The sequence below is a fragment of the Mchenga conophoros genome, linkage group LG18 (assembly GCF_057382185.1).
Source record: "Mchenga conophoros isolate Kocher_MC1m ecotype Shallow Benthic linkage group LG18, M_conophoros_male_GT1.1, whole genome shotgun sequence".
In the NCBI taxonomy this organism is placed as follows: Eukaryota; Metazoa; Chordata; class Actinopteri; order Cichliformes; family Cichlidae; genus Mchenga; species Mchenga conophoros.
In genome coordinates, this window is record NC_140543.1 from 22,792,775 (window position 1) to 22,815,885 (window position 23,111).

Genomic DNA, 23,111 nt, shown 5'->3' on the forward strand with positions numbered 1-23,111 from the left:
TTGAAATTGATATTTCAAAAAGATATATTGTGGACTCTAATTATAGAATGGCCCAGTAATACACAAGCTTATGTCACCACGTTGAACCAAACATTACACGTTTGTAGATCTTCAGAACTACAATTAAGTCCATATGTTTTTGAACAGTCATTGTTATTTTTACTCTGTACACCACCAGAGAGGATTTCAATTGAAACCAAGATGTGATTGAAGTGCAGACTTTTAGCTTTAATTTAAGAGCTTTACCTAAAGTACCGTAGTAAATGAGTTACAGCCATTTCTATTTTCAGTTCCCAATTTTCAGAAGTTCAAAATTATCTTGACAATTGATGATAGTTAGGCCTGTTATCCTATTATTTCATGATTAATTAAGGCTTTCAAACATCTGGTTTAAAGGGCTCAAAGAGACGTCTGTACAAGTGAAGAAGGCCATCATCAGACTATCAAACCAAAAACCTTTTGGAGAGAAAGCAAAACCTTTAGAAGCAGCCAAATCAACAATGTGATTCATTCTTTAAAAGAAAGAACGCACTGACCAGCTTGGCTCAGAGGATAACTAACATGTATGACGGCATGGTTAAAATCAACTTCACAATATCTAACCAAGTAAAGAGCTCTCTGGAGAAGGTAGTAGTATCTATAGTTAGTCTACAATTAAGAGACACCTTCACAAAAATTTAGAGCGAGGTCCAAACCACTGGTTACACACAAGAACGAGAAGGAGGAAACACAACATCTGGTAATGTCCATGGTTTCAGGACTTCAGTCATTGTAAAAATGTTCATTGGTTTGTCCGGCTACTTTTGAGCAGCTGAAAATAGGAGACTAAACATGAATAGAAATTCCTATAGTTTAATAATAACAATTATAAGTCGTGAAAGCAAAGTTTTGTTAAAGCCTTCGAGTTAAAGCTGAAACTGTGCACTTCAGTCACATCTCGACTGTTTAATTTAAAAACCACTGTATGACACATGGAGGTAAAATTACAAAGCATGTCTGATTGTGCAGTTGTACGTTAGGTTTGTGAGCATTAATGTGACACCCTGACAGCCAAAGGCTTCTCTCAAGATTTAGCACCACAGCTCCAGGAACACTCAAACATAAGGTGTTATTAATTCTGGAGACCTAATGTGTTTTAGATTGAACAAATAAATTACACACACTTAAAAAAGCAATTATGTAAATACCCACAACCAATGAGTAAAATAATAACTTTCCAAAATTAACCAGGTTCATTCTCAGAAATTAAACAATTATCCAGGAGACCTTTTTTTTTTTAGAAAAAAAGTGTTTATGTTGTACTTTTTTTTAAAGTCTTTGTTGATAAAAGACCGCAGAGCTACTTATTATAATTAGTCTGTACTTACCCTTGTTAACAAAGATCAGTGTTGGGCAAGTTACTTTGAAAAAGTAATTAATTATAGTTACTAGTTACTTCTTCAAAAAAGTAACTGAGTTAGTAACTGAGTTACAAGATTCTAAAAGTAATTAATAACTTGAAAAGTAACTATTGCTTTACTTTTAAAAAAAAAGAAAAGAAAGAAAGAAAGGTTCAACCCTCTGGGGTCCAGGGTATAATTGGCCATTTTTGACTACTTTTGATGTTTCCTCTACATTTCACCTTTAAAAACTATTTACTTTGTTTGGTATCATTCTTTTCAGCACAACCTCACGTGTCAGCTGTTCTGCATTCAATAAGATGCCACACAAATTATTTGTGCCACTCCAAAAAAATTATTTCTATCCACTATAAAGGAGAACATCACAGCCTGATACCTGCAGGTCTGACAGCAGCAGGTGTATCACTCCTGTTTCTACCTGGAGACAGCAGTCGCCTCATTGTTCTGACACAGAACACAAAACTATCCACAACACTACACACTACACTAACTACATAAGACAACACATTCACTACACACCCCAAACACGCTAAACGTCACAAATATCTCACATCTCAAAACTCGCTCTCTCTCTTTCTGCTGTCTTTATCTCTCTCTCTCTCTCTCTCTCTCTCTCTCTTTCTCTCGCTGTCACTCCTAAAACTTCCTCCACTTCCTAAACAACCAAATATCATGTTGCCATATCATTTTTTGATTGGTCAACATGGTGCATTTTTCTACCAAAACGAACAGGCTGTTTTTTGTTTTGTTTCGTTTGTTTTTAATTTTTTGGTCATAAGCAGAGAGCGTTTGCTAGCGCTGTCCTTAGACAGCAAACATGAGGAAACTATTGAGGAAAAACACAATTTAAAAACTGGTATATCTCACCCTTTTGCTTTGTCATCTTAAAGTGGTCGTGTGATTGGCTAACGACGACTACTTTATTCTTCCTCAGTCAAACAGCAGCACTCGCTTTGCCCCCTAGTTCCAGGTGTTGTGCCAAAAAGTGATCTTCAGGCAGAAAGTGATTGCTGTCCGCAGGCGTGAGCAGCTGCTTAAAGCTGTAGCGCCCAGATTACGGTAAACTGAAGACAGCTTCAACCGTCTGTTTGTTAAAAAATAGTAACGCGACCACTATGGGCGCCGTCTGTAAACTGAAACATGCCGAAATTAACAGCAACATTTTTCCACATTTAGCTCTAAATCTTACAAAAACATGTTTTTTCGAGTCATTTTTTACAACATTTAGTATAATATTTGTAACTTTTCATATTTAAAACAGGATTTTAAATGTTAAATCTAAATGCTAAATGTTAAATGTAAATATTATATTTAAATGTAAATGTTAAATGTTAAATGTAAATATTATATTTAAATGTAAATGTTAAATGTTAAATGTAAATATTATATATAAATCTAAATGTTAAATGTTAAATCTAAATGTTATATATAAATCTAAATGTTAAATGTTAAATCTAAATATTATATATAAATCTAAATGTTAAATGTTAAATCTAAATATTATATATAAATCTAAATGTTAAATCTAAATGTTATATATAAATCTAAATGTTAAATCTAAATGTTAAATGTTAAATCTAAATGTTATATATAAATCTAAATGTTAAATCTAAATGTTAAATGTTAAATCTAAATGTTACGGGAAACTAAATATTTAGCTAATATGCAAATTTATTGTACGGGTCAACGGAAATACCAAAATAAAAGCTTCAAGAAAACCTCCCGCGCTAAAGTGTGCCGGTCGCGGTCAGGTTCTGTGTTTGCGCTCCTCTTACGGTCACTTTTGACTGCCATGAGCTGCTTCGACTATTCCCTACCAGCATGTCCAGCGATTTAGCTGAAAACATTGGAAGAGCCGTTTTGTCGGCCATCCAACGATTCAGCGGTAATGCACCCTCGACCTCACAAACGCCGCAGCACTTGGTAAGTTTATTGTATAGCATTTTGGACGGGTTGATAGCAGTGTTAGCAAAACTAGCAAAGCTAAATTACTTAGCTAGTCCTCAATTATTTCATTTGGTAGGCAGCAGACAGAGATCGAACATCATACAACTCTATTTATTTATTTGGTAGGTAGGTAACAGTCGTTCTTGATGTAAATGTTTCCTTAGGAATCCAGCAATGCACCTGGACCAAGTAGACCTGCCGTCTCCACTGGGATACCATACTGCTCGGTAGGCCTTCTTACACATATCATTTAGCTGACTAATTTTTGTTTTTTCTTTGGTGTAATATGTCACCTTAAATTAAATCCTGTCAAAGTAATGATTCTGATTCTACATACATTTCATCTTCTTAGGGGTCCATCACTAGCAGTGTCACATCACCACCAACAACATTCACAAGTTTTACGTCATATTTTATTACTGTTTTTGCTGTGAAGTGTCTTTTGATTGCTCACTTTCATATTTTAAAACTATTGATAAAATATTACTCTAGCTAATCTGTCACAGTACAATTGCCTCAAATTACCCATCTTTTGTTATAGAATTGTGCTCATTGAGATTTTCTGTGCCGTGTTCTAGGATGGTTACCAAGGAAGGCTTCAGATTTCCAAAGAGGAATTGGAAAATGTTCTTTCCCTGAAAACATCTTTTACTGAAGCTGCATCTATCCTTTCCATCTCCAGGCCCACTCTGTATAAGTTACTGCAAGACTATAATATCTCAGAGTCAAAATTCAATGTAATCAGTGACCATGAGTTAGATCAGATAGTGTCCCAAATAAAAACTGAACATCCAAATGTTGGAGAAGTGATGCTGATGGGTCATCTGCGTTCCAAAAACATAGTGGTTCAAAGATGGCGCGTAAGAAAGTCACTGCGGAGGGTGGACTCGGCTGGTGTTCTATCCAGGAGAAGAACTGCAGTTGCTCGGCGAGTATATTCTGTGCCTCATCCAAATTTCATATGGCACATAGATGGAAATCACAAACTGATTCGTTGGAAGTTTGTTGTTCATGGTGCAATAGATGGATACAGCAGGATGTTGATGTTTCTTCAGTGCTCCAGCAATAATCGAGCTGAGACTGTGAAAGCCCTCTTTACTGCAGCTGTTGGACAATTTGGCAGACCCCTGCATATCAGGACTGATCACGGAGAGAATGCTCAGATTTGGGAGGACATGCGAGCAAGCAGGGGTGAAAGCTCTGTCTTAATGGGAAGTTCTGTGCACAACCAGAGGATTGAGCGTTTCAACCGAGACTTAAACAACAACTGTAGCCGCATTTATGCACCTATATTTTATGAATTGGAATCACTTGGTATCCTAGACTTAGAAAATGCAACAGACCTATTTTGCCTTCATTATGTGTTTCTACCACGAATCAACCGCACTTTGAAGGAATTCAAAGCTGGATATAACAATCACTCTGTTTCCACTGAAGGTAATAGAACTCCCATCCAGCTTTTTGCCTGCGGAACTCATGTGTCTCATCGTCACAACCCAGAACTTTCTACAGCAGAGGTCTCCATACCCTCCTTGTCAAACTCTGAAAGTAGGTTTGTCCCATTAAATGACAGCGATTTACAAGAGCTATATACAAGCATGGACATGCTGGTAGGGAATAGTCGAAGCAGCTCATGGCAGTCAAAAGTGACCGTAAGAGGAGCGCAAACACAGAACCTGACCGCGACCGGCACACTTTAGCGCGGGAGGTTTTCTTGAAGCTTTTATTTTGGTATTTCCGTTGACCCGTACAATAAATTTGCATATTAGCTAAATATTTAGTTTCCCGTAACATTTAGATTTAACATTTAACATTTAGATTTATATATAACATTTAGATTTAACATTTAACATTTAGATTTATATATAACATTTAGATTTAACATTTAACATTTAGATTTATATATAACATTTAGATTTAACATTTAACATTTAGATTTAACATTTAACATTTAGATTTATATATAATATTTAGATTTAACATTTAACATTTAGATTTATATATAACATTTAGATTTAACATTTACATTTAAATATAATATTTACATTTAACATTTACATTTAAATATAATATTTACATTTAACATTTAGCATTTAGATTTAACATTTAGATTTAACATTTAGCATTTAGATTTAACATTTAAAATCCTGTTTTAAATATGAAAAGTTACAAATATTTTACTAAATGTTGTAAAAAATGACTCGAAAAAACATGTTTTTGTAAGATTTAGAGCTAAATGTGGAAAAATGTTGCTGTTAATTTCGGCATGTTTCAGTTTACAAACGGCGCCCCATAGACCACACCGCATTTTCTTGTTAGTAACGCCGTTGTAACGATAGGAATAGTAATTAGTTAGATTACTCGTTACTGAAAAAAGTAACGCCATTAGTAACTTGTAACTCAGTTACTTGTAAGGCCGTTATTCCCATCATTGACAAAGATTCAGAAAAACATCACCTTCTGTTTTTTGTTTTTTTTTTATTTATGTACATTTACTTATTTGGATGGGCTCAGATTTTCCACAAGAAAAACTCAATTTTGAATCATGTGCAGTGAAGCAAATCTTAGCTTTGATGTGATATCATCATCGGGTAGTTTATTTTAAGGATGGATGACTCAACTTCTGGAGACCTGAAACTGAGCACGGATGGAAACAAACCCTTATTCTATATATGCACTGTTAGCTTTAATTTTTTTTAAATATTTATCTTATAATATTTATCTTGGACTTTATACAAGTTTAAATATTTTAGATGTCAGCATGTTTAAATTAATTTAGAAAATCAATACAACAAAGTCAGGGAGTTCTTCCTCTTCTTCCTCCAGCTGCTGCCTTTAGGGGTCGCCAGAGACAATCATCTTCCTCTAATGTCCTTTTTCACTACATCCATGGACTTCCTCTGAGGTCTTCCTCTTGTCCTCCTGCCTAGCAGCTCCACACTGAACATCCTTTGTCCAGTATATCCACTATCCTTCTTCTGCACATGTTCAAACCATCTCAGCCTTGCCTCTAATTTTGTCCCCAAACCTTCTGATATACTCATTTCTAATCTTCTCCATCGCTCCCAACGGCTTTAACTCTGCCATCTCCAGCTCCATCTCCAGTTTTTGTGGGCACTTTTTAAACTTACCTGTTTACATTTAAATCCTTATTTACTATAAGTGTAAAAAATAAATAAACAAAGGGGGTGATGGTTGAACTCTGGAGAATAAGAATTTAGAGATATTTGACCTGAGTAGAGAGAAGCTGTAAATTGAGGACCCTCCTGGTTTCTGATCAAACATTTTCTAACAAACACGACCATTCTTGAGCCACCAGGTGGCAGCAGAGTACCACAGTAGATAGTAAAAAGCATCACACAAAAGTAGAAAATCAGTCATCCAATTGCTTCGTTCTTTATTTGTTTTCGTCAAAACACACAATTTACCAACACTGGTTTTCACCTTGTGTATTATTTGCTCGAGTTATTACTTGATTCTTCCTCCAAAAACTGAAGGCAGACCCACATGACTGACACCACCCTTACTGTATCACTGAGATCAGGATCAGAGGAAAGGCTCTCTGCTTGATGGTCGCATGCATCTGTGCACATGTGTGCAGGCATTTGATCAACATCTTCGATTAGATGTCCACTTAACAAGTCAGATCCCCACCACTAGCTCCCTCATTGCTGGGGGAGGGTCCAAGGTGCCTCGACCCCCACCGTAAAGGTCACTCTGCAGAGGTTAAAGGTGATCATGCACACACACACACACACACAAGGAATGAAAGTATCACTCCCCCTCTGCTCCCATCTCTCTTGTGCAGTCAGTTTCTCTGCCCTCCTCCATCGCTCTCTTTCTCTCTCCCTTCATCTTTCCTCTTTTTTTTGTCTCCGTTCTATTTGAAATTGATTGTCTCTACCATCACAAAGACACTTGGCTCTGATTGATTGATTGGTAAGGGAAGAGGGAGAGGGAGAGAACATCGACACTGGGGCTTCAAGATCTCTAAGGTCTGACTGAAGGAAAAAGCAAATGACGCCATTTTAAAACACTGGAAGGAAGCGTATTTCAGCTGCCTGGCTGTCCGTTTGTTTCAGCTTCGACTGTTTCCTAAAGCAGACAAACAGCCAGGGTGATCAAATTTAGATTAAATGCAGAAAAATAAAGCAGAGAAACTCCACACTCACACTCGCGGCTGTGGTATGAAACGAAGATATATAGAGATGGAAGTGCAGGGACTACTGGACACAAAGGGAAAGGTTACAACAACAGGGGGAAACACACAGTAATGAATCTCAAAGACATACAAATATACATATTTTATACAAATACACAAACAGCACATAAAACACACAAGGGTAAAAGAATGTACTTGAAAACCAAAACCCAGCTTTTTTTGTTTGTTTGTCTTTCGTTTGTTTCCCCCCCCAGTTTCTCCCCCTTACCTCCACCTGTGGAGGAACAGATCATCCCGCAGGTTATATACACTAATATAGGATCCATGCATAAAAAGAATCGCTCGTCCCACTCCTAAATGACAGAGGTGCTTTGGTTTGTTCTTTTTGTTTTAATATGTGAATCACTTCAACACACATAGGAAACAATTTTCAAACACAAACGAACAAAAAGAAAATGATGCAAAACAGAAATCATTCTGTCTTTGATGTGTTGTTATTTGTTGATTTCTTCTTTTCTTTTGCTGCATGTGTATTGTGTCATTGCCTCTTTATTTATCCCTTATGCACTTTTCTACACCCATGTCATGCCCCTTCTTTCAGTCTAAAAAAAGGACTCGGTTCAAATCTGCACACAATTTAAAAGAAACAAATAAAAAACTGGAAAGCTGTCAAACCAAAAACCAGTTTAAGCTCCACACTTTGTTTCATAGAAATTATAAATAAAACCCCCCAAACAATCATTTTGTTGTGACTTTAATGTCACGCTCATTGCTAAACATTGTCCTTATTGTTTCACTACATTAAATTTTACAGTCAAGATTTGAGGTATATCAAGATGAACTGTCTACACATGCCTGCCTTGTTGTAATGCTACCCTGGAAAGAGGGACCAGCGAAGAGGGGGGAGCGGGGGAGGATCACCAATGTGCATCATGTGTCGACAGCAGATGGAAGGTTTCTTTTATATATTTTTTTTTGGTTTCTGTTTTTTTTTTTCTGTTTTCAGACCAGTTAAATTGAAATGGTGGCCATCGAGAGACAGGAAAGAGCAGGAGTGAAGGGCTTTGTAAACAGCTAAATACACACACACACACACACGCCGACTCTCGGATTACAAATGACACAAAAATATCTCTGGGAGGAGTGTGTGTGCGTGTGTGTATCGTGAAAAGAGGACTTGGTGAGATGATACGATCTCGTCGGTGTGTAAAAAAAAAACGGAATGGCAAGCGATGGTTTCCCCTCACCGTGTGAAAAGAAGTGCCGAGAGTCCGAAAAAGTGGCCCTTTAAGATCACAAGGACCCCTCCAGTGCTGCACCCCCTTCACCCAGTGTGTCCCCCCTACTCCCCCTCATTTAAACATGTGTGTGCATATTTGTGTGTGATCAGAGCAGTCCATCCCCTGGTTGAAGGAAAAAGGCACTCAACTCTTCCCACATAACAAACAGGCTGTGTTTGCTATGCAGCACGACTGCTCCGTGGAAGTGCGTGCATCCAAATCTGCATCTGTCTGCAACTCTGCATGTGTGTGTGTGTGTGTGTGTGTGTGTGTGTGTGTGTGTGTGTGTGTGTGTGTGTGTGTGTGTGTGTGTGTGTGTACATCCCAGGTCCAGTGTGAACACAGCAGGTGTGGATTATCTTTGGTATTTACGGCTGGGTCACTGTCTGGTTATTTTCTGTGAGGTAGCCACACACACACATATTTCCCTCACTAACACTCTGCTTTGGGTTTTAACTTTTTTTTTTTAAAAATGCAGTTTTCCTCCGTCTAGACTCCAAAGTCATTCCCAAATAACAACAACCTGTTTCCGTGCACTACACCTCCCAGTTTATGGGTTTATGGAGGAATGTCCCTTGCTACCTTCCAGTCTCATGACGGGCCTCTGATGCTCCCGCCTCCCCTGCTTCACCCTTCCTCCTCCTGTCTGTGTCTCCTCCCTTATATGATTATCTCCCGCTAGAAGATGCTACACAACAAGTGGCTTTGCCCACACACACACACATACACACACAGAAAAAAATGTTATAAAAAGACACAAAAAAATCTGGCAATTCATATGGTGACAAAAGAAAACAATCAGCAGAGGAATGCCGTGACTGTCCATTTCAAAGAGGTCAAAGTTTAAAGATCAAGGAAGAGGTCCTTCACATCCACGCAGTCCGTTTGTTCCATCAAACAGGTATTCACAAATATGCACAGTTTGTCTCTGTTTGGTATCCCTTCCTCGTCTGTGCATAGGATCAGTCCATGACATGATGATTTGTCTGTTTTGATTCTGTTTCATTTTTTTTTTTAAAGTTCTTACATTTTGTCAACAAGGTGCTTCTTTATATATTGTTTCAGCACGACATAGCACAATAGTCACGAGAAAGAAACCATGTGTCTATGGTACTATTATTACCCGCATCAATTAGTTGGGGAGGGGGAAAAGAAAATGAAAGAAAGACACATATCAAGAGAGTAGATCAATTGAGAATAGATAAGACAGAGAGAACGAGAGATGAAATTAAAGATTATTTACAGACATTTCCATTGTGTTTCATGTGGATCACATCAATGTTTTTCTTTTCTTGTCTTTTTTTAATTTTTTTTTCTGAGGTATGAAATAGGCAAACATGCCGTATAGTGCTCACAATTTGTAGGTGTGTAATGACACAGACCAGACACTGCAGGGCACACTGGGGGTGGGGGAGGGGGGACTAAGTGGGCTGCGTCTGTTCTCTGATTATCATAAAGAGGCAAACATCATTGGCACTCAGGATCCTATATTGTGACATTTGACCTCTGTGTTTGGCCGCTAGAACAGAATGCACCCACCTTCCCTCACTCCCTTCACTCGAGGACAACAGCTTTTTTTTTATGTGTGGCATGTCATCCCTGTTTGATTGTTCTTCTTTTTGTAACCTGAAAATAACCTTTCAAGTGACTATGCAGTCTGTGGCCGTGCAGCCACTCAGTGTATATAAAGAAGCAAACATTCAGCATGTGTGTCATTGGATGTTTGGATGAGTGTGTTTGAACCATTTCTCCTCCTGTTTGGTTCTCTGGGTGTTCAATCTGCAGCTGTGTGAGGAGCAACGCCAGCGCGCTGAGAACAGGTTGGCGTGTGGTTAGACTGGGCAGCAGATGGCGCTGTTACTCCGACGTGCAGCGGGCTGAGTGGCTGCAGAGGAATAGTCATAATAATAATCATAATAATAATAATACACCCCCACTGTGGGCGATGTGAACGTTACGCACAGGTAGCGGACGACCTGCGGAGATCGTTTCACATATACGTCACACATAAACGCATCTCTCAATCAGTCTCAGCGTGGCACTGAAACGCGGGTGTAGCTGATCGCAGGCCTACAGATACACCTGCTGCATGATTATTTGTGAAGACCTCTCCAGGCCGGCTGTCTTTAAAGCTACTTGTTTCCTGACGCAAAACCCTCTCTCTCTTTCTCTCTTTTCCATGTTTCCACGCACACCCACAGCGCGGTTAGTATAAATGGATGCTCTTTGGTTTTTCAGGATGATTTTTTTTTCCTGACGGCTACATGTGGTTGTTGGATCTTTGGTTTCAAGAGTCACATTTTGAAAATGCATGTTAGCCCCTAAGAGTGGCATTCGGGTCAAAAGATAACACCGAGAAGGTCTGATCCATCTGCACAGAGTCCTCGGTACTCTGAACAAATGGATCAGTTGAGTGGTCTGAAGCCACAGCGCTCGGTAGCTCTGCAGTGACGGAGAGTCTTAGCGGAAAGGAACCCTCCATTCTCTCTACATCCGTCCTGCAGACGTCAGGCCTTGGAGAAGGAAACAGCAGAGGAGGTACCGGGTTGGATTGGTGAGGCGCCGTTATTGTTGTTGTTGTTGTTGTTGTTGTTGTTGTTGTTGCTGCTGCTGTTTCCGTGGGATGTGTGCACGTGGCCGTGCGCCCCGAGACTGTGATCCTCTGCGTCCCAGCGCTCTGGACATCGGCGGCGTGAGTTCATGAAGAAGTTGGAGACGGTGGAGAGCTCCAGGCCCAGCTGCTGGGAGATGGTGAGCTGCATCTCCTTGGAGGGCCGGCGGTTCTCTCTGAAGATGGCTACCAAGGTGCGACGCTGCAGGTCGGTGAAGACCAGTCGCTGCTTCTTTGGCACCTGGTTCCGCTCCCGTCCTCGGTCCTCCTCCTTGCGTTTACATGCTGGAGAGAAGAAGGAGACGGATAAAGGGAGGAAGGGAGAGAAGAATAACATGTTATATATGTGTCACATATAGTGGAGCACAAAATACATATGATACAGATAATTTATACATTTAACATAATACTCAGGGAACAAAAATTTCCAAAAAAAATAGCAACAAAAAGCAGAGTGTAGAACCAAAAAGTTTAAAAGTGGTTATTTATGATCATGTTTCAGTGTGATGATGAAGTCCTGATGCTTAAGCGGAATGTGTTTAGGCCTGTATCACGATCCCTAATTGGCTATTTGAAAAGGGCACATTATGGGAACAGATTACTCTGTGTGTGTGAAACAGGAGCATGCGCAAGCTACAAAAGAAAGAATGAGAAGCAGGAAGACATAAGGAGAGGAGCAGATCGAATTTAAATGTTTAAAATGTGATTGAGTCTATACTACGGGCTGCCTTCTGAGTGAGAAGATATTAAACTATATTAAAATAATATCTAAACCTCACATGTTTCTGTTTCAGGTGGGGTTATCCTGATATCAATGACAGAGTTTTTGTAGATTTCCAAACTAATGTTCCGCATTTAAAATCCAATATTATTGCTATTTAGGTTGCCAAACACGCTCTAAGTGTTGAGATTGATTTCCGAACAGGTCTAGTTTTGTCCATTTAAATCACAAATTTAGCCAGGGTGAAACTTGTTAACAGCGGCCTTATCTTTAAGCTGTGCCGTGTTTTTCCCTGTTCAAGTCAAATTTGAGACTTGGTTAATTAAGCGGGGTTTTTCTTGCACCATTTATATTAATAACAGGACTGAAAATGAGCACTCAGATCTCTTACTGTTCCTGAATGCTACACTACATATTCTCGTTGGTTACTACCTGCTGCTGCAGCAGAACATAACATGAACAGTAACACTCAGAGGAGTAAACATCTTGCTCATTGAAGTATCTCTAGATGTTTATTTCAAATGTGTGGTGACATGAGATAAACCGTCAGGCTCCGAGGAGAGGAGGAGAGGAAATATGTCTAAAACCTGTGCAGGCCTGAGTTATAACTCACCTGCATGCGGATTTGAAGTATTTATGTATGTAAACAATTTGGCTTGATTTGTGACTAATCGAGAAATAACGCGGTTATGGTGAATAGAGTAGTGTGATCGTGGATGTGTGTGTGCCTTGCTGAAACTGGTGGAGATGTGAAATGCTGACAAAGAAGCGGTCTGCCGTGCCTGGATGCACCGTCAGTAGGCTCGGCTCTGGCTGTGGAGACTGGAGGGAGTCTGTTCTGTTCTGCTGCCCTAAAAAGCTGCAATGATCGATTTTCCGCGGTTTTCTCCCGAACACGTGGTCCAGTAATCAGGGCTCCCTTCCCCACCCGATCGATCCCTATCGATCCGCGAGAACTCGGTGGTGTGTATGTGCGCACGCGCGTGTGTGTGTGTGTATTGGGGGGACGCGCGCTCGGGCTGGGGATTGTAGCTCGCGAACGCGCCTTGTGACAGACAGATGAGAAGAAATTGTTAATCTTTGGAAGAACAAAGAAAATGTGGCAGTCATCCAGTCTGGGTGCTTTTGAATTGGGGGGGGGGGGGGGGGGGTCTCAGATAGGTCACTGATTACATAGTTTTTAGGCCATATAAAGTGTGTGCGCGTGCACGAGATTGAGTTTGGGGATGTACCTTAAAAAGCGCCAAGGAATGATCACTGATATCTACACCAGTGCCAGTGCTGGATGATTGTCAGTGTGTGTGTGTGTGTGTGTGTGTGTGTGTGTGTGTGTGTGTGTGTGTGTGTGTGTGTGTGTGTGTGTGTGTGTGCAGGGAAAGAATGAGAAGAAGGAAAGGTGGGGGTGGGGGCAGAAGATAAATAAGACTGGCTGCAGTGTGGAGGTGGTGGTGTATGCAAATGATTGATGACTTTACAGCAGGTTTAGACAACAGCAGTAAACAGATTTGACTGTGAGGTGGGGATCAATATAAATGTGCACATGTGTATGCATGCATGCGCGCGTGCACGTGTGCGAATGGTCATTGTTCACGCTTTGTTACTGCAAGCAAAGCACAATTACCAAGATATTTTTCCTCAGCTGAATGTAGGTTATGTGCTCGTCCCTGCATTGTATCCTCCATCCCTCCTCTCGACTTCCTCAACTCTTTTCCTCTTGTTGTTTTTCTCAATTGTTTTAATTTGCCCCCGGATTGATAGCCCCCATATTGATTGATCCGCACTTCAGAACCATTTCATGGAACGTTTATTCAATTGGTTCAGGCCCAGCCATGCCAGAATCTCCTGAAGGCTCTCTAAGTGCTGTCTCAAACCAAACTCAATACTCCCTAATGTAATGACTGAATGCTAGTGCTAATATAGTGATAATTTAATATGTAATGCCTGTTTTCGAACAACTTGTGCTACCGGCCATTTTACAATGCCAACACCACTCTGGGTCTCCTCCATCAGCTCAGATGCTGCTCTGCAGCACAGAGGCCTGTGTGCAGTGCCTGCAAAACACATCTGCCGAGGAGTTAGCACTAGGCCTGGGCCCGCAATGGTCAGTGCATATCTCAGATAATCAATCAATTTCAAATGAGACTCCTTGAACGTCCCTCGCCGAGGTAAGAAACACAGGACCACAGGGAAGGAAAAGTGGGGGCTACTCATTAAAGCGACCTCTCTTGAGACAAGAACCAAACTGTTATTGGTTATCTTTAGTGTGTCTCATTACTAAATGGGCTTTTCTGAAGAGACAAGCAGTCTCAAGTGGCAGTTGCGCATGTCATCTCTTTCATATGTCCCTGGTGTCAGCGGTGCCAAAGGTATCAGGGCAACCGCCACTTTGTTTAATCTCAACCGCTTACTGATCCAGAGATGAACTCACTGGCCGTTCGGTGTGTTAAGCTGCACTTGTGCCTCGTTTAAGAGCACCTCGGCTTTATGACTGTGGCTGCCGGTGGCTGCTGTCTCTGCTTTCCCTTTCAGTGTGTGTGAATGTGCGCAAGTGGGCAGTAAGTGTGCACACATGCGCGAACCTACACGTTTCAACACTCTGCTTAGAATAACATAAATAAATCGCCAATTATCCGATTAAAATTGATTGGACTGATATACACTCATTCTGTTTTGTTTCTAAACTTTAACTGCTTGACTTTAGAGGTCCCACACCTGTCACGCACACCACTCGTGACTGGCTCCCGTAGTTCCTGATCCTGTGTTAAAATGAGATTTAAGGCATGCATCTGGAAACTTTTTTTGCCAAAAACTCTGCACAGTAAAGGTCAATTGGAAACAACAAGAGGTAAAACACATTTTAGGTAGTCGTGTGTGAAAGCAGTCGATTAGAGATATTTGGTGTTGTTTTGTTTGTTTGTTTGTTTGTTTGTTTGTTTGTTTGTTTGTTTGTTTGTTTGTTTGTTTGTTTGTTTGTTTGTTTATACCAGGAAACGAATAGAGTTTTCGTGTGAAGACTCTCTAGCTGGTGTGCATTGAAATGTTTAGTGTACAGGAGGAAACATGAGATCCTTCGATCTCATCAGCTTTATGTCCTCAAGCCTCGAGAGATGAAAGCCAATAAGTGGACGTGAGTTACAATTAAAAGATCATCTCTGGCCTGTGTTTCCTTTGATTTGGGAAAATGAAAATGCACAAGGCAACTCGTTTAATGTTACAGGAGAGTATTATGTGTCTTACCTCTGTGTGTGTGTGTGTGTGTGTGTGTGTGTGTGTGTGTGTGTGTGTGTGTGTGTGTGTGTGTGTGTGTGTGTGTGTGTGTGTGTGTGTGTGTGTGTGTGTGCAGGTGGGGCGTGAGGGGCAGACGGTGAACTAACCGCACCGTGCTGCTGCTAGTCGACGCCTGGACGGACGGATGAGATCGGGCTTTGTGTGCGGTGAGACGGGCCCTCTCCCGCCCTGGACGGACTACTGCAGGCGAGAAACAGTTTGGTGTCAATCACTCTCTGTCACACCTCCTCAGATGTACGGTTATTGATTATATTGATCAACCTATAGGCCTATTCATTGCATTGCAGGGAAGTAAAGCGCCCGAATGACCCCTGCTCCCACCACAACACTGCGCAAGGCTGAAACCAAACCGCCTCTTCGTCCTTTAAAACGGGCTACCCTCGATTGATTAGGATTGGCTTATTTGAAAGCTGTCGTTTATTTCTCAACTAAAGCCCGTGTTGTCCTGTTGAGACTAGTGATCGGCAGCTTTACAGAGTATTAGATCCTGTCTCGTAGTCCATAAAAGTCATGTAAGCCCTGTAAACCAAGTTTTGCGCCTCTTCGTTTTTCTAAGATTTGTGTTTTTATTTTAAAAACGTAAAAACTAAACGCAGCATTCTCTCCACGGAGCACAAGCCTCAATCAAATATTTCGACAGTTTTTTGAGACCCTGAACACGGCGAATAAAGGAGAACAAAACGAATAAATCTTTGTAAACTAAGCTACAAAGAAGCCGCTGGGAAATGTTCCCGAAACACTTAGAAAGACTTACAATCAAGCCGTTGTTTAATCTAGTAGAACTTTATTTCTTCGATGATGACTGATTCATTTGTAAACTTTATATTCAAGCTTTAAATATTGGGCCTTCAAAGTGATCTCTCTGTTTCTTTTTTCCTGTGTGTTTTTTTTAAGTTATTATCGCGAAAGTTTAATATAATCTCAGCCTTTGATGTAATAAAAACAAAGAAAAAAAACTGCACAACGTGCCTCTGATTTAGTAAGCAGTGTCCCGTCTGTAACAAACATGCAATAATATCGAACACAAACACACAAACACAAACTAACCAAAAAATATTTTTCAAGCACTTAAAAATACCTCGTGTACTGTAACTTATGAATGATATTATTATCTGGTCCCTATAAACAAGGACTATTTCTCTTCCCGGCCGTTTGGCTTAATGAACAAATTTTCTGCTCAAATTAAAGGGAAATTCTAGATAACGATAAAATGAGTTCTGGCTTACACATATCTCCGAGACAAACGCTCTCTGACACACAGAACATCTGCAGGGACTCTAAAGTCAAGTCAGTTTAATTTGTGATAACTTTTAAGAAAGAGCTTAAAAAGATTAAAAGGTCGGAGCTGAAAAGCTGTAATTCAGTCCTGACTAATGCAGTTTTATTGGTTGGGTGTTTGCACCTTTAACACCGAAATGCTGCTGTGAGGGATTAGAAGGAGCTGTCCTTTCAGCACCACCAGGCCTTTTACAAACTGCCATGAGCAACATAAGGTTTAACAAAACAAGGTGCTGCAAATGGATAATTAAGAAACTACTAACAGATGTTTATTTATGTGTTTATTATTTAACACAAGTCCTGATTTCTACTCTAAAGAAGGTAAATTTGATATATTTCAACCACATATCCTCCTTATGGGCATCAGTTCTTAAACAAAATGCATCACCTTCTTATTACCACACATCTTTTTTCTATGTATTCTGCAACCAGCTCATTTTTATTACTTGTATGCGAATTAAAATATTTGGCTAGAGGTTGTTTTAAATGTTTATGAAGCTATATAGAGCTTCTTTTTGTGTTGTACTGTATTGCCAATCTAAGTCGCAGCACATTAAGCTGCAGTCATACAGTGTGTCAAAATATTTGACACCACTGTGCCAGGAATGGCTATTCAAAATGAGTTCTGTCTGTTACAGAGAGAGCAGGGATGAATTAAGGCTGGGAGGCAAAGACTCTGCTCTGCTCTGCTGGTACAGAGCCAGAAGAGAAGGAAGGGGGGAGGCATAGAGGGAAGGAGAGAGAGAGAGAGAGAATATGAGAGAGCCGAAGAGAGCAGAAGAGAGGAAATCAATACCGATTCAGAGCGAGTCAGATAAGCCTGAACAATGTATAGTGCAGACGCACTCTATAACCCAGTCTTACACACACACACGTGTGCATGTGGAAGCATTTGCACAGACATACGCGCATGCATGTGTGCACACGCACTCAATGAAATGTGCTTGCAGGCCTTCCATAAAGATGCATTACAAACCCCATAAAGCATAGCAACCTTTAAAATCAAATGACATCACAACCTTGGATTGCTTTGAGGATTCGCTGACTTAAACAGAAAGCACTTACTCTGTCTCGGCAGGCAGCTGGATGCTCTGGTGCCCTTTGTCTACTGTAAGACCCTCCTAGGCTGTGATCTCTTTGTGTTTGTCTTTAGATATCAGCCTTCAAGCCCTGATTTCACTTGTTACAAATCTACAGTCGTGTTTCTTTTCTAGCTTCATAAATATCTGATTCGAGTTCTCAGCAGTGGGAGTCTACAGCATCCTTGTTGGTGTCAGAACTGTGCTATTGATGTTTCACAGGATGTTTAGGGTGTAAACAGCATTTTTGAAAACCACTTACACACCCTGTGCTGTGGGGTTTAGGCAGGAAGACTGCTGTGTGGTCCTCAGCTGTTAACCACAGATTTGACTTTGCTTACCTAGAAGATGCTGTTACAAGTGCTAACACAACCGCTGTCTGCCTCTCTCTTTCTTCCCCATCTCGCCTCCGTCTCTCTTAAACTTATCAATTATTAAGGTCGGTATTGATCCTTTCACTACCCTGCCTCTATCTGGCTGTTCACACAAAGCCCAAACCTGCCTGCCCTTACTCAATCAATGGCATCTCCCAGCTCCTGCAGCCCTTTTTTCCACATGTCAGTTTTGCTTTTCTTGCTTCTGCACTTAAACCAAGTTGACTGAAGTTTTGTCCATTCCAGTTTTTCCCATTTGGATTCCTCAGAAAATATGAGAAACAGAATACCGACATTAATCTCTCATGGCACGAGTAAGTTTGATGGGCATTAAGAGATGGCTCTGGTAAGAGGTAAGATGATAGAAAATGGCTCAGTGCATTGTTTGACTAGCTCTCATTTATCCTTTCCTCCACTGAGCGTTTTGTTTTTTGTTTTGTTTTGTTCTGTGGCGCCGAGCTCCTCGAGCCAAACAACCTGCCCGTCTGCCTGTTGCCAGGTTAACCACTGAAAGATTAGTGATATTATTGTCATGTGCTGCAGAGAAGAAGAGAGGAGAGAGAGAAACACAGAAGGAGAGCACCAGGGAGTGGGAGAGAAGGGGGTTGGGAAGGGGAAACGGCCTTATTGATCTCCTATGTGCAAAGCCAGGCAAACACTGAAAGGACAGAGCAACACTATTAATGACACTCAAAGCCTCAGCTTCTAATCCTCATCTATCTATCTATCTATCTATCTATCTATCTATCTATCTATCTATCTATCTATCTATCTATCTATCTATCTATCTATCTATCTATCTATCTATCTATCTATCTATCTATCTATCTATCTATCTATCTATCTATCTATCTATCTATCTATTGTGCCCATTTTTCCTTATTGGATTGCATTATCTTGGCATTTCACTGATACAGTGAAATCTTATTGGTTTGGACAGCTATTCCTTTCAGTAGCACCATCTCATAACAAATATGTCATTTTAAAGGGGGGAAAGGGAAACATTTCCTATTTGTTTTGTTAGTTTTTGTGGCTTTCAGCTTCACAAACTCTATATTCTCTACATTTTCTTGTTTGTACTTGTCCACGTTATCAATCCCCGCCCCAGTTTACAATCAATATTTCATCAGAACAGTTTGTGCAGCTCAAGGTTGCTTTGAAATAGATCTGGTGATCACATCTATGGGCTGCAGTAGTATTTTTCACATATTTCATTTTTTAAAATAAATATTTAGGTCTACATGTTTAATTTTCTGAATGGACACCGGGTTGGAGTGTTAGTGATTCAAAGTTTGAAGTTTTAAAACACTGAAAATCACAGTTTCATTTTGCTGTCCTGAGTTAAAAAAATTTTTAAAGCGAACCCTGTATCATACCTGCCCCTGTTCTAAATGTAAAGCTCGTGCTACATGGCACTAAATGAAAAGCGGGAGAGATCTTGCGGTTATTGTGTCTTTCAGCTCCGATACGGGCATCGATCGGTGTGCCACATTTAAAAGGGAGAGTGGGAACTGGCGTATTGATCAGGCAGCCTGGGGTCACCCCGCTATTCTCGCGCGCAACTGGTTGGCCCCACCGAAGCGCGCGCGCGTGCGCACGCACAAACACAAGCTCGTAAAACAGGCGTCTTGGGAGGACAACTATTTCGAGGTTTTATTGTGAATCAATTGCGATTTGCTGTGTGTAGATCAAAAACTACAGGCCTGCAAATTTAGTTTACAACAGCAAGTGTGGTGGACGCAAATGTGCTCCAAGTAGTCGCTATCAGGCGATATAGTGGGATGCAAAGGTTTGGGTAACCTTGTTAATAGTCATTATTTTCCTGTATAAATCGTTGGTTGTTACAATAAAAAATGTCAGTTAAAAATATCATATAGGAGACACACACAGTGATATTTGAGAAGTGAAATGAAGCTTATTGGATTTACAGAAAGTGTGCAATAATTGTTTAAACAAAATCAGGCAGGTGCATAAATTTGGGCACTGTTATCATTTTATTGATTCCAAAACCTTTAGAACTAATTATTGGAACTCAAATTGGCTCGGTAAGCTCAGTGACCCCTGACCTACATACACAGGTGAATCCAATAATGAGAAAGAGTATTTAAGGGGGTCAATTGTAAGTTTCCCTCCTCTTTTAAATTTCTCTGAAGAGTAGCAACATGGGGGTCTCAAAACAACTCTCAAATGACCTGAAGTCAAAGATTGTTCACCATCATTGTTTAGGGGAAGGATACAGAAAGCTGTCTCAGAGATTTAAGCTGTCTGTTTCCACAGTTAGGAACATATTGAGAAAATGGAAGACCACAGGCTCAGTTCAAGTTAAGGCTCGAAGTGGCAGACGAACAAAAATCTCAGACAGACAGAAGCGACGAATGGTGAGAAGAGTCAGAGTCAACCCACAGACCAGCACCAAAGACCTACAACATCATCTTGCAGCAGATGGAGTCACTGTTCAACCATTCGGTGCACTTTACACAAGGAGATGCTGTATGCGAGAGTGATGCAGAGGAAGCCTTTTCTCCGCCCACAGCACAAACAGAGCTGCTTGAGGTTTGCTAAAACACATTTGGACAAGCCAGCTTCATTCTGGAATAAGGTGCTGTGGACTGATGAAACTAAAATTGAGTTATTTGGGCATAACAAGGGGCGTTATGCATGGAGGAAAAAGAACACAGCATTCCAAGAAAAACACCTGCTACCTACAGTAAAATATGGTGGTTCCATCATGCTGTGGGGCTGTGTGGCCAGTGCAGGGACTGGGAATCTTGTCAAAGTTGAGGGACACATGGATTCCACTCAATGTCCAGGAATCAGTGACAAAGCTGAAGCTGAGCCGTGCTGGATCTTTCAACAAGACAACGGCCCGAAACACTGCTCAAAATCCACTAAGGCATTCATGCAGAGGAACAAGTACAACGTTCTGGAATGACCATCTCAGTCCCCAGACCTGAATATTATTGAAATCTGTGGTGTGAGTTAAAGAGAGCTGTCCATGCTCGGAAGCCATCAAACCTGAATGAACTAGAGATGTTTTGTAAAGAGGAATGGTCCAAAATACCTTCAACCACAATCCAGACTCTCATTGGAACCTACAGGAAGCGTTTAGAGGCTGTAATTTCTGCAAAAGGCGGATCTACTAAATATTGATTTCATTTCTTTTTTTGTGGTGCCCAAATTTATGCACCTGCCTGATTTTATTTAAACAATTATTGCACACTTTCTGTAAATCCAATAAACTTCATTTCACTTCTCAAATAACACTGTGTGTGTTTCCTATATGATATTTTTAACTGACATTTTTTATTGTAACAACCAACGATTTATACAGGAAAATAACGGCGATTAACAAGGTTGCCCAAACTTTTGCATCCCACTGTAACTATTCCTAGAGATCCGAGGGAAACACAAATAGATTTGTTCGCTGTCTTTACACAAATCATATTCGCTTCCGGTTGAAGGAATTGCGGGTATGGCTAATTACGTTGATGAAGCTGCTGTGCCTCTGCGCACCTTTGCTGGCTGAACTGTCCGTGGTGCTGAATCCTTCTATTTTATTTGAGAGGCGACGGTGGAAGACTGAACGCTTTTTATGTGAAGCAATAATGCTGAAGGAATTGTATATTACCTGCTAGCCTGAGAGCAGACATCCGCTGAAACTCGGGCTCCTGCAGCCACTTCCACATCCTTCTGAAGGTCTCCCGTCCTGACTTGAGCTTACTCCAAGGTTTGGGGTTCCGTAGCAGGTCCGAGAGGGTGCCCTGCGACCGGCTTAAGATCCTCTGGGCGAATATGGCCTGCGGGATGGAGTAGCGCTTCAACTCTGCTGTTATTCTCTGTGCCACCTCCTTAGTGTTGATCTCCTCGGCCTGAATGCCTGACCCTGATACTCCTTGGCTGGGTCCATGGCCGTGTCTCTCCCGGTCCCCCAGCATTACTGCACCGTTTGCTTGCGAGTGAAGGTGACCGTGCGGGTGATGATGCATGCCGCTGATGTTGGAGATCATGCCGTGGCCATGTCCCCCTAAACTCCTGGCCAGATGCTCTTGGTCACTTCGGGACAGCATGGATGCGTGGGTCTCGAAGCCTGACACCGGAGAAAGCATCTTGGGGTCGGCGGGGAGGTGCGCGCTGGGCCCGTAGGCTGAGAGCGGCTGCTGGGAGTTGTGCAGAGAGCCCAGCCCGCTGGAAAGCGGGGACAGCGAGCCGTGGCCCATACCGGACACGGACATTTCTTTAGAGTAGTGACTGTACAGATTGCCCATGGAGGTAAGACCACGGTGGTCGTCCCGCATCAGTGTGAAGCTCCCACTCACGTTCCCGGCCGAGAGTCGTTGGTGGGCGGCAGCATGGTGGTGTGAATGCGGGTGGTGAAACTTGTCCGCCACTGTGGATATCGGAGGTAGATGCTGCAGGGGGGTTAGAGTTGTGTATGTGTTGCTAAGGCTCATCCCGGTTTCGCACATGCTGATGGACGGGTGCAGGTGTCCGGACAACGCGGACGGGTCTGTCCGGTAGTCTCCCCCAGACCCCTCCAGAAGCGAGGGCATGCCGGAGACCATGGCCGACCGCGCGCCGGGAGCGTGCGAGACCAGATTCCGGGGAGTAGAGCTGGGGGACGGCGATGGCCGAGCATGCGGAGAGTTCATGAGGTCTCCCGCCTGGGAGTGTGACGAGACGCTGTGAAGGTTCTCCATGGTGAGCTCCATGGCTGAAAGCATATATGTTCCCTTGTCCCACCCTCCCACCGTCTCCCCCTGTCTCTCCCTCTCACCGCTCTCTCACTCTCACTCAAACACACGCACGCTTTCTTACCCTCTAGCCCTACCGGAGCAATAAAAATACCAACCCGTTAGAATGCCAATCCATTGATAACAATTATCCGACCAGTCCGGTGAGGCGAGGACGAGTTCTGTTCTGTCTGAAGCAGACACGGGACCGAGCGCCTCAGCGGCGTCGTGGCGTTCATGT

General features: G+C 41.6%; 2 protein-coding genes across 3 annotated transcripts; one reads left to right on the forward strand and one right to left on the reverse strand.

Annotated features, from left to right (window-relative positions):
* Nucleotides 1–3,046: 3,046 nt before the first annotated feature.
* Nucleotides 3,047–5,047, forward strand: LOC146553760 (uncharacterized). Its single transcript, XM_085255158.1, has 3 exons — nt 3,047–3,323; nt 3,512–3,574; nt 3,926–5,047. Exons 1-3 carry the CDS (start codon nt 3,222–3,224, stop codon nt 5,045–5,047), a joined length of 1,287 nt encoding a protein of 428 aa, XP_085111284.1. The 5' UTR covers nt 3,047–3,221.
* A 3,836-nt stretch (nt 5,048–8,883) lies between these two features.
* onecut3b (one cut homeobox 3b) lies at nt 8,884–22,861 on the reverse strand. 2 transcript variants are annotated; one of them, XM_085255202.1, is made up of 3 exons: nt 21,769–22,849; nt 11,455–11,685; nt 8,884–11,361 (listed from the first exon to the last, which is right to left on the reverse strand). In XM_085255202.1, the coding sequence occupies exons 1-3, from the start codon at nt 22,847–22,849 to the stop codon at nt 11,297–11,299; spliced, it is 1,377 nt and encodes a 458-aa protein (XP_085111328.1). In that variant the 3' UTR covers nt 8,884–11,296. The 2 variants fall into 2 exon arrangements, with proteins under 2 accessions (XP_085111328.1, XP_085111327.1); XM_085255201.1 differs by having other exon boundaries at nt 8,884–11,685; nt 21,769–22,861.
* Between the last annotated feature and the right edge of the window lie 250 nt (nt 22,862–23,111).

Bases quoted from the DNA above. Each gene is read 5' to 3' on its own strand.
- onecut3b (XM_085255201.1), bottom strand. From the start codon at position 22,861: ATGCTTTCAGCCATGGAGCTCACCATGGAGAACCTTCACAGCGTCTCG. The intron at 11,686-21,768 runs GTAATATACAAT...TCTTCTCTCCAG, and splicing joins GTCTGCTCTCAGGCTAGCAG to CATGTAAACGCAAGGAGGAG.
- LOC146553760 (XM_085255158.1), top strand. From the start codon at position 3,222: ATGTCCAGCGATTTAGCTGAAAACATTGGAAGAGCCGTTTTGTCGGCC. The intron at 3,324-3,511 runs GTAAGTTTATTG...ATGTTTCCTTAG, and splicing joins CACAAACGCCGCAGCACTTG to GAATCCAGCAATGCACCTGG. The intron at 3,575-3,925 runs GTAGGCCTTCTT...GCCGTGTTCTAG, and splicing joins CTGGGATACCATACTGCTCG to GATGGTTACCAAGGAAGGCT.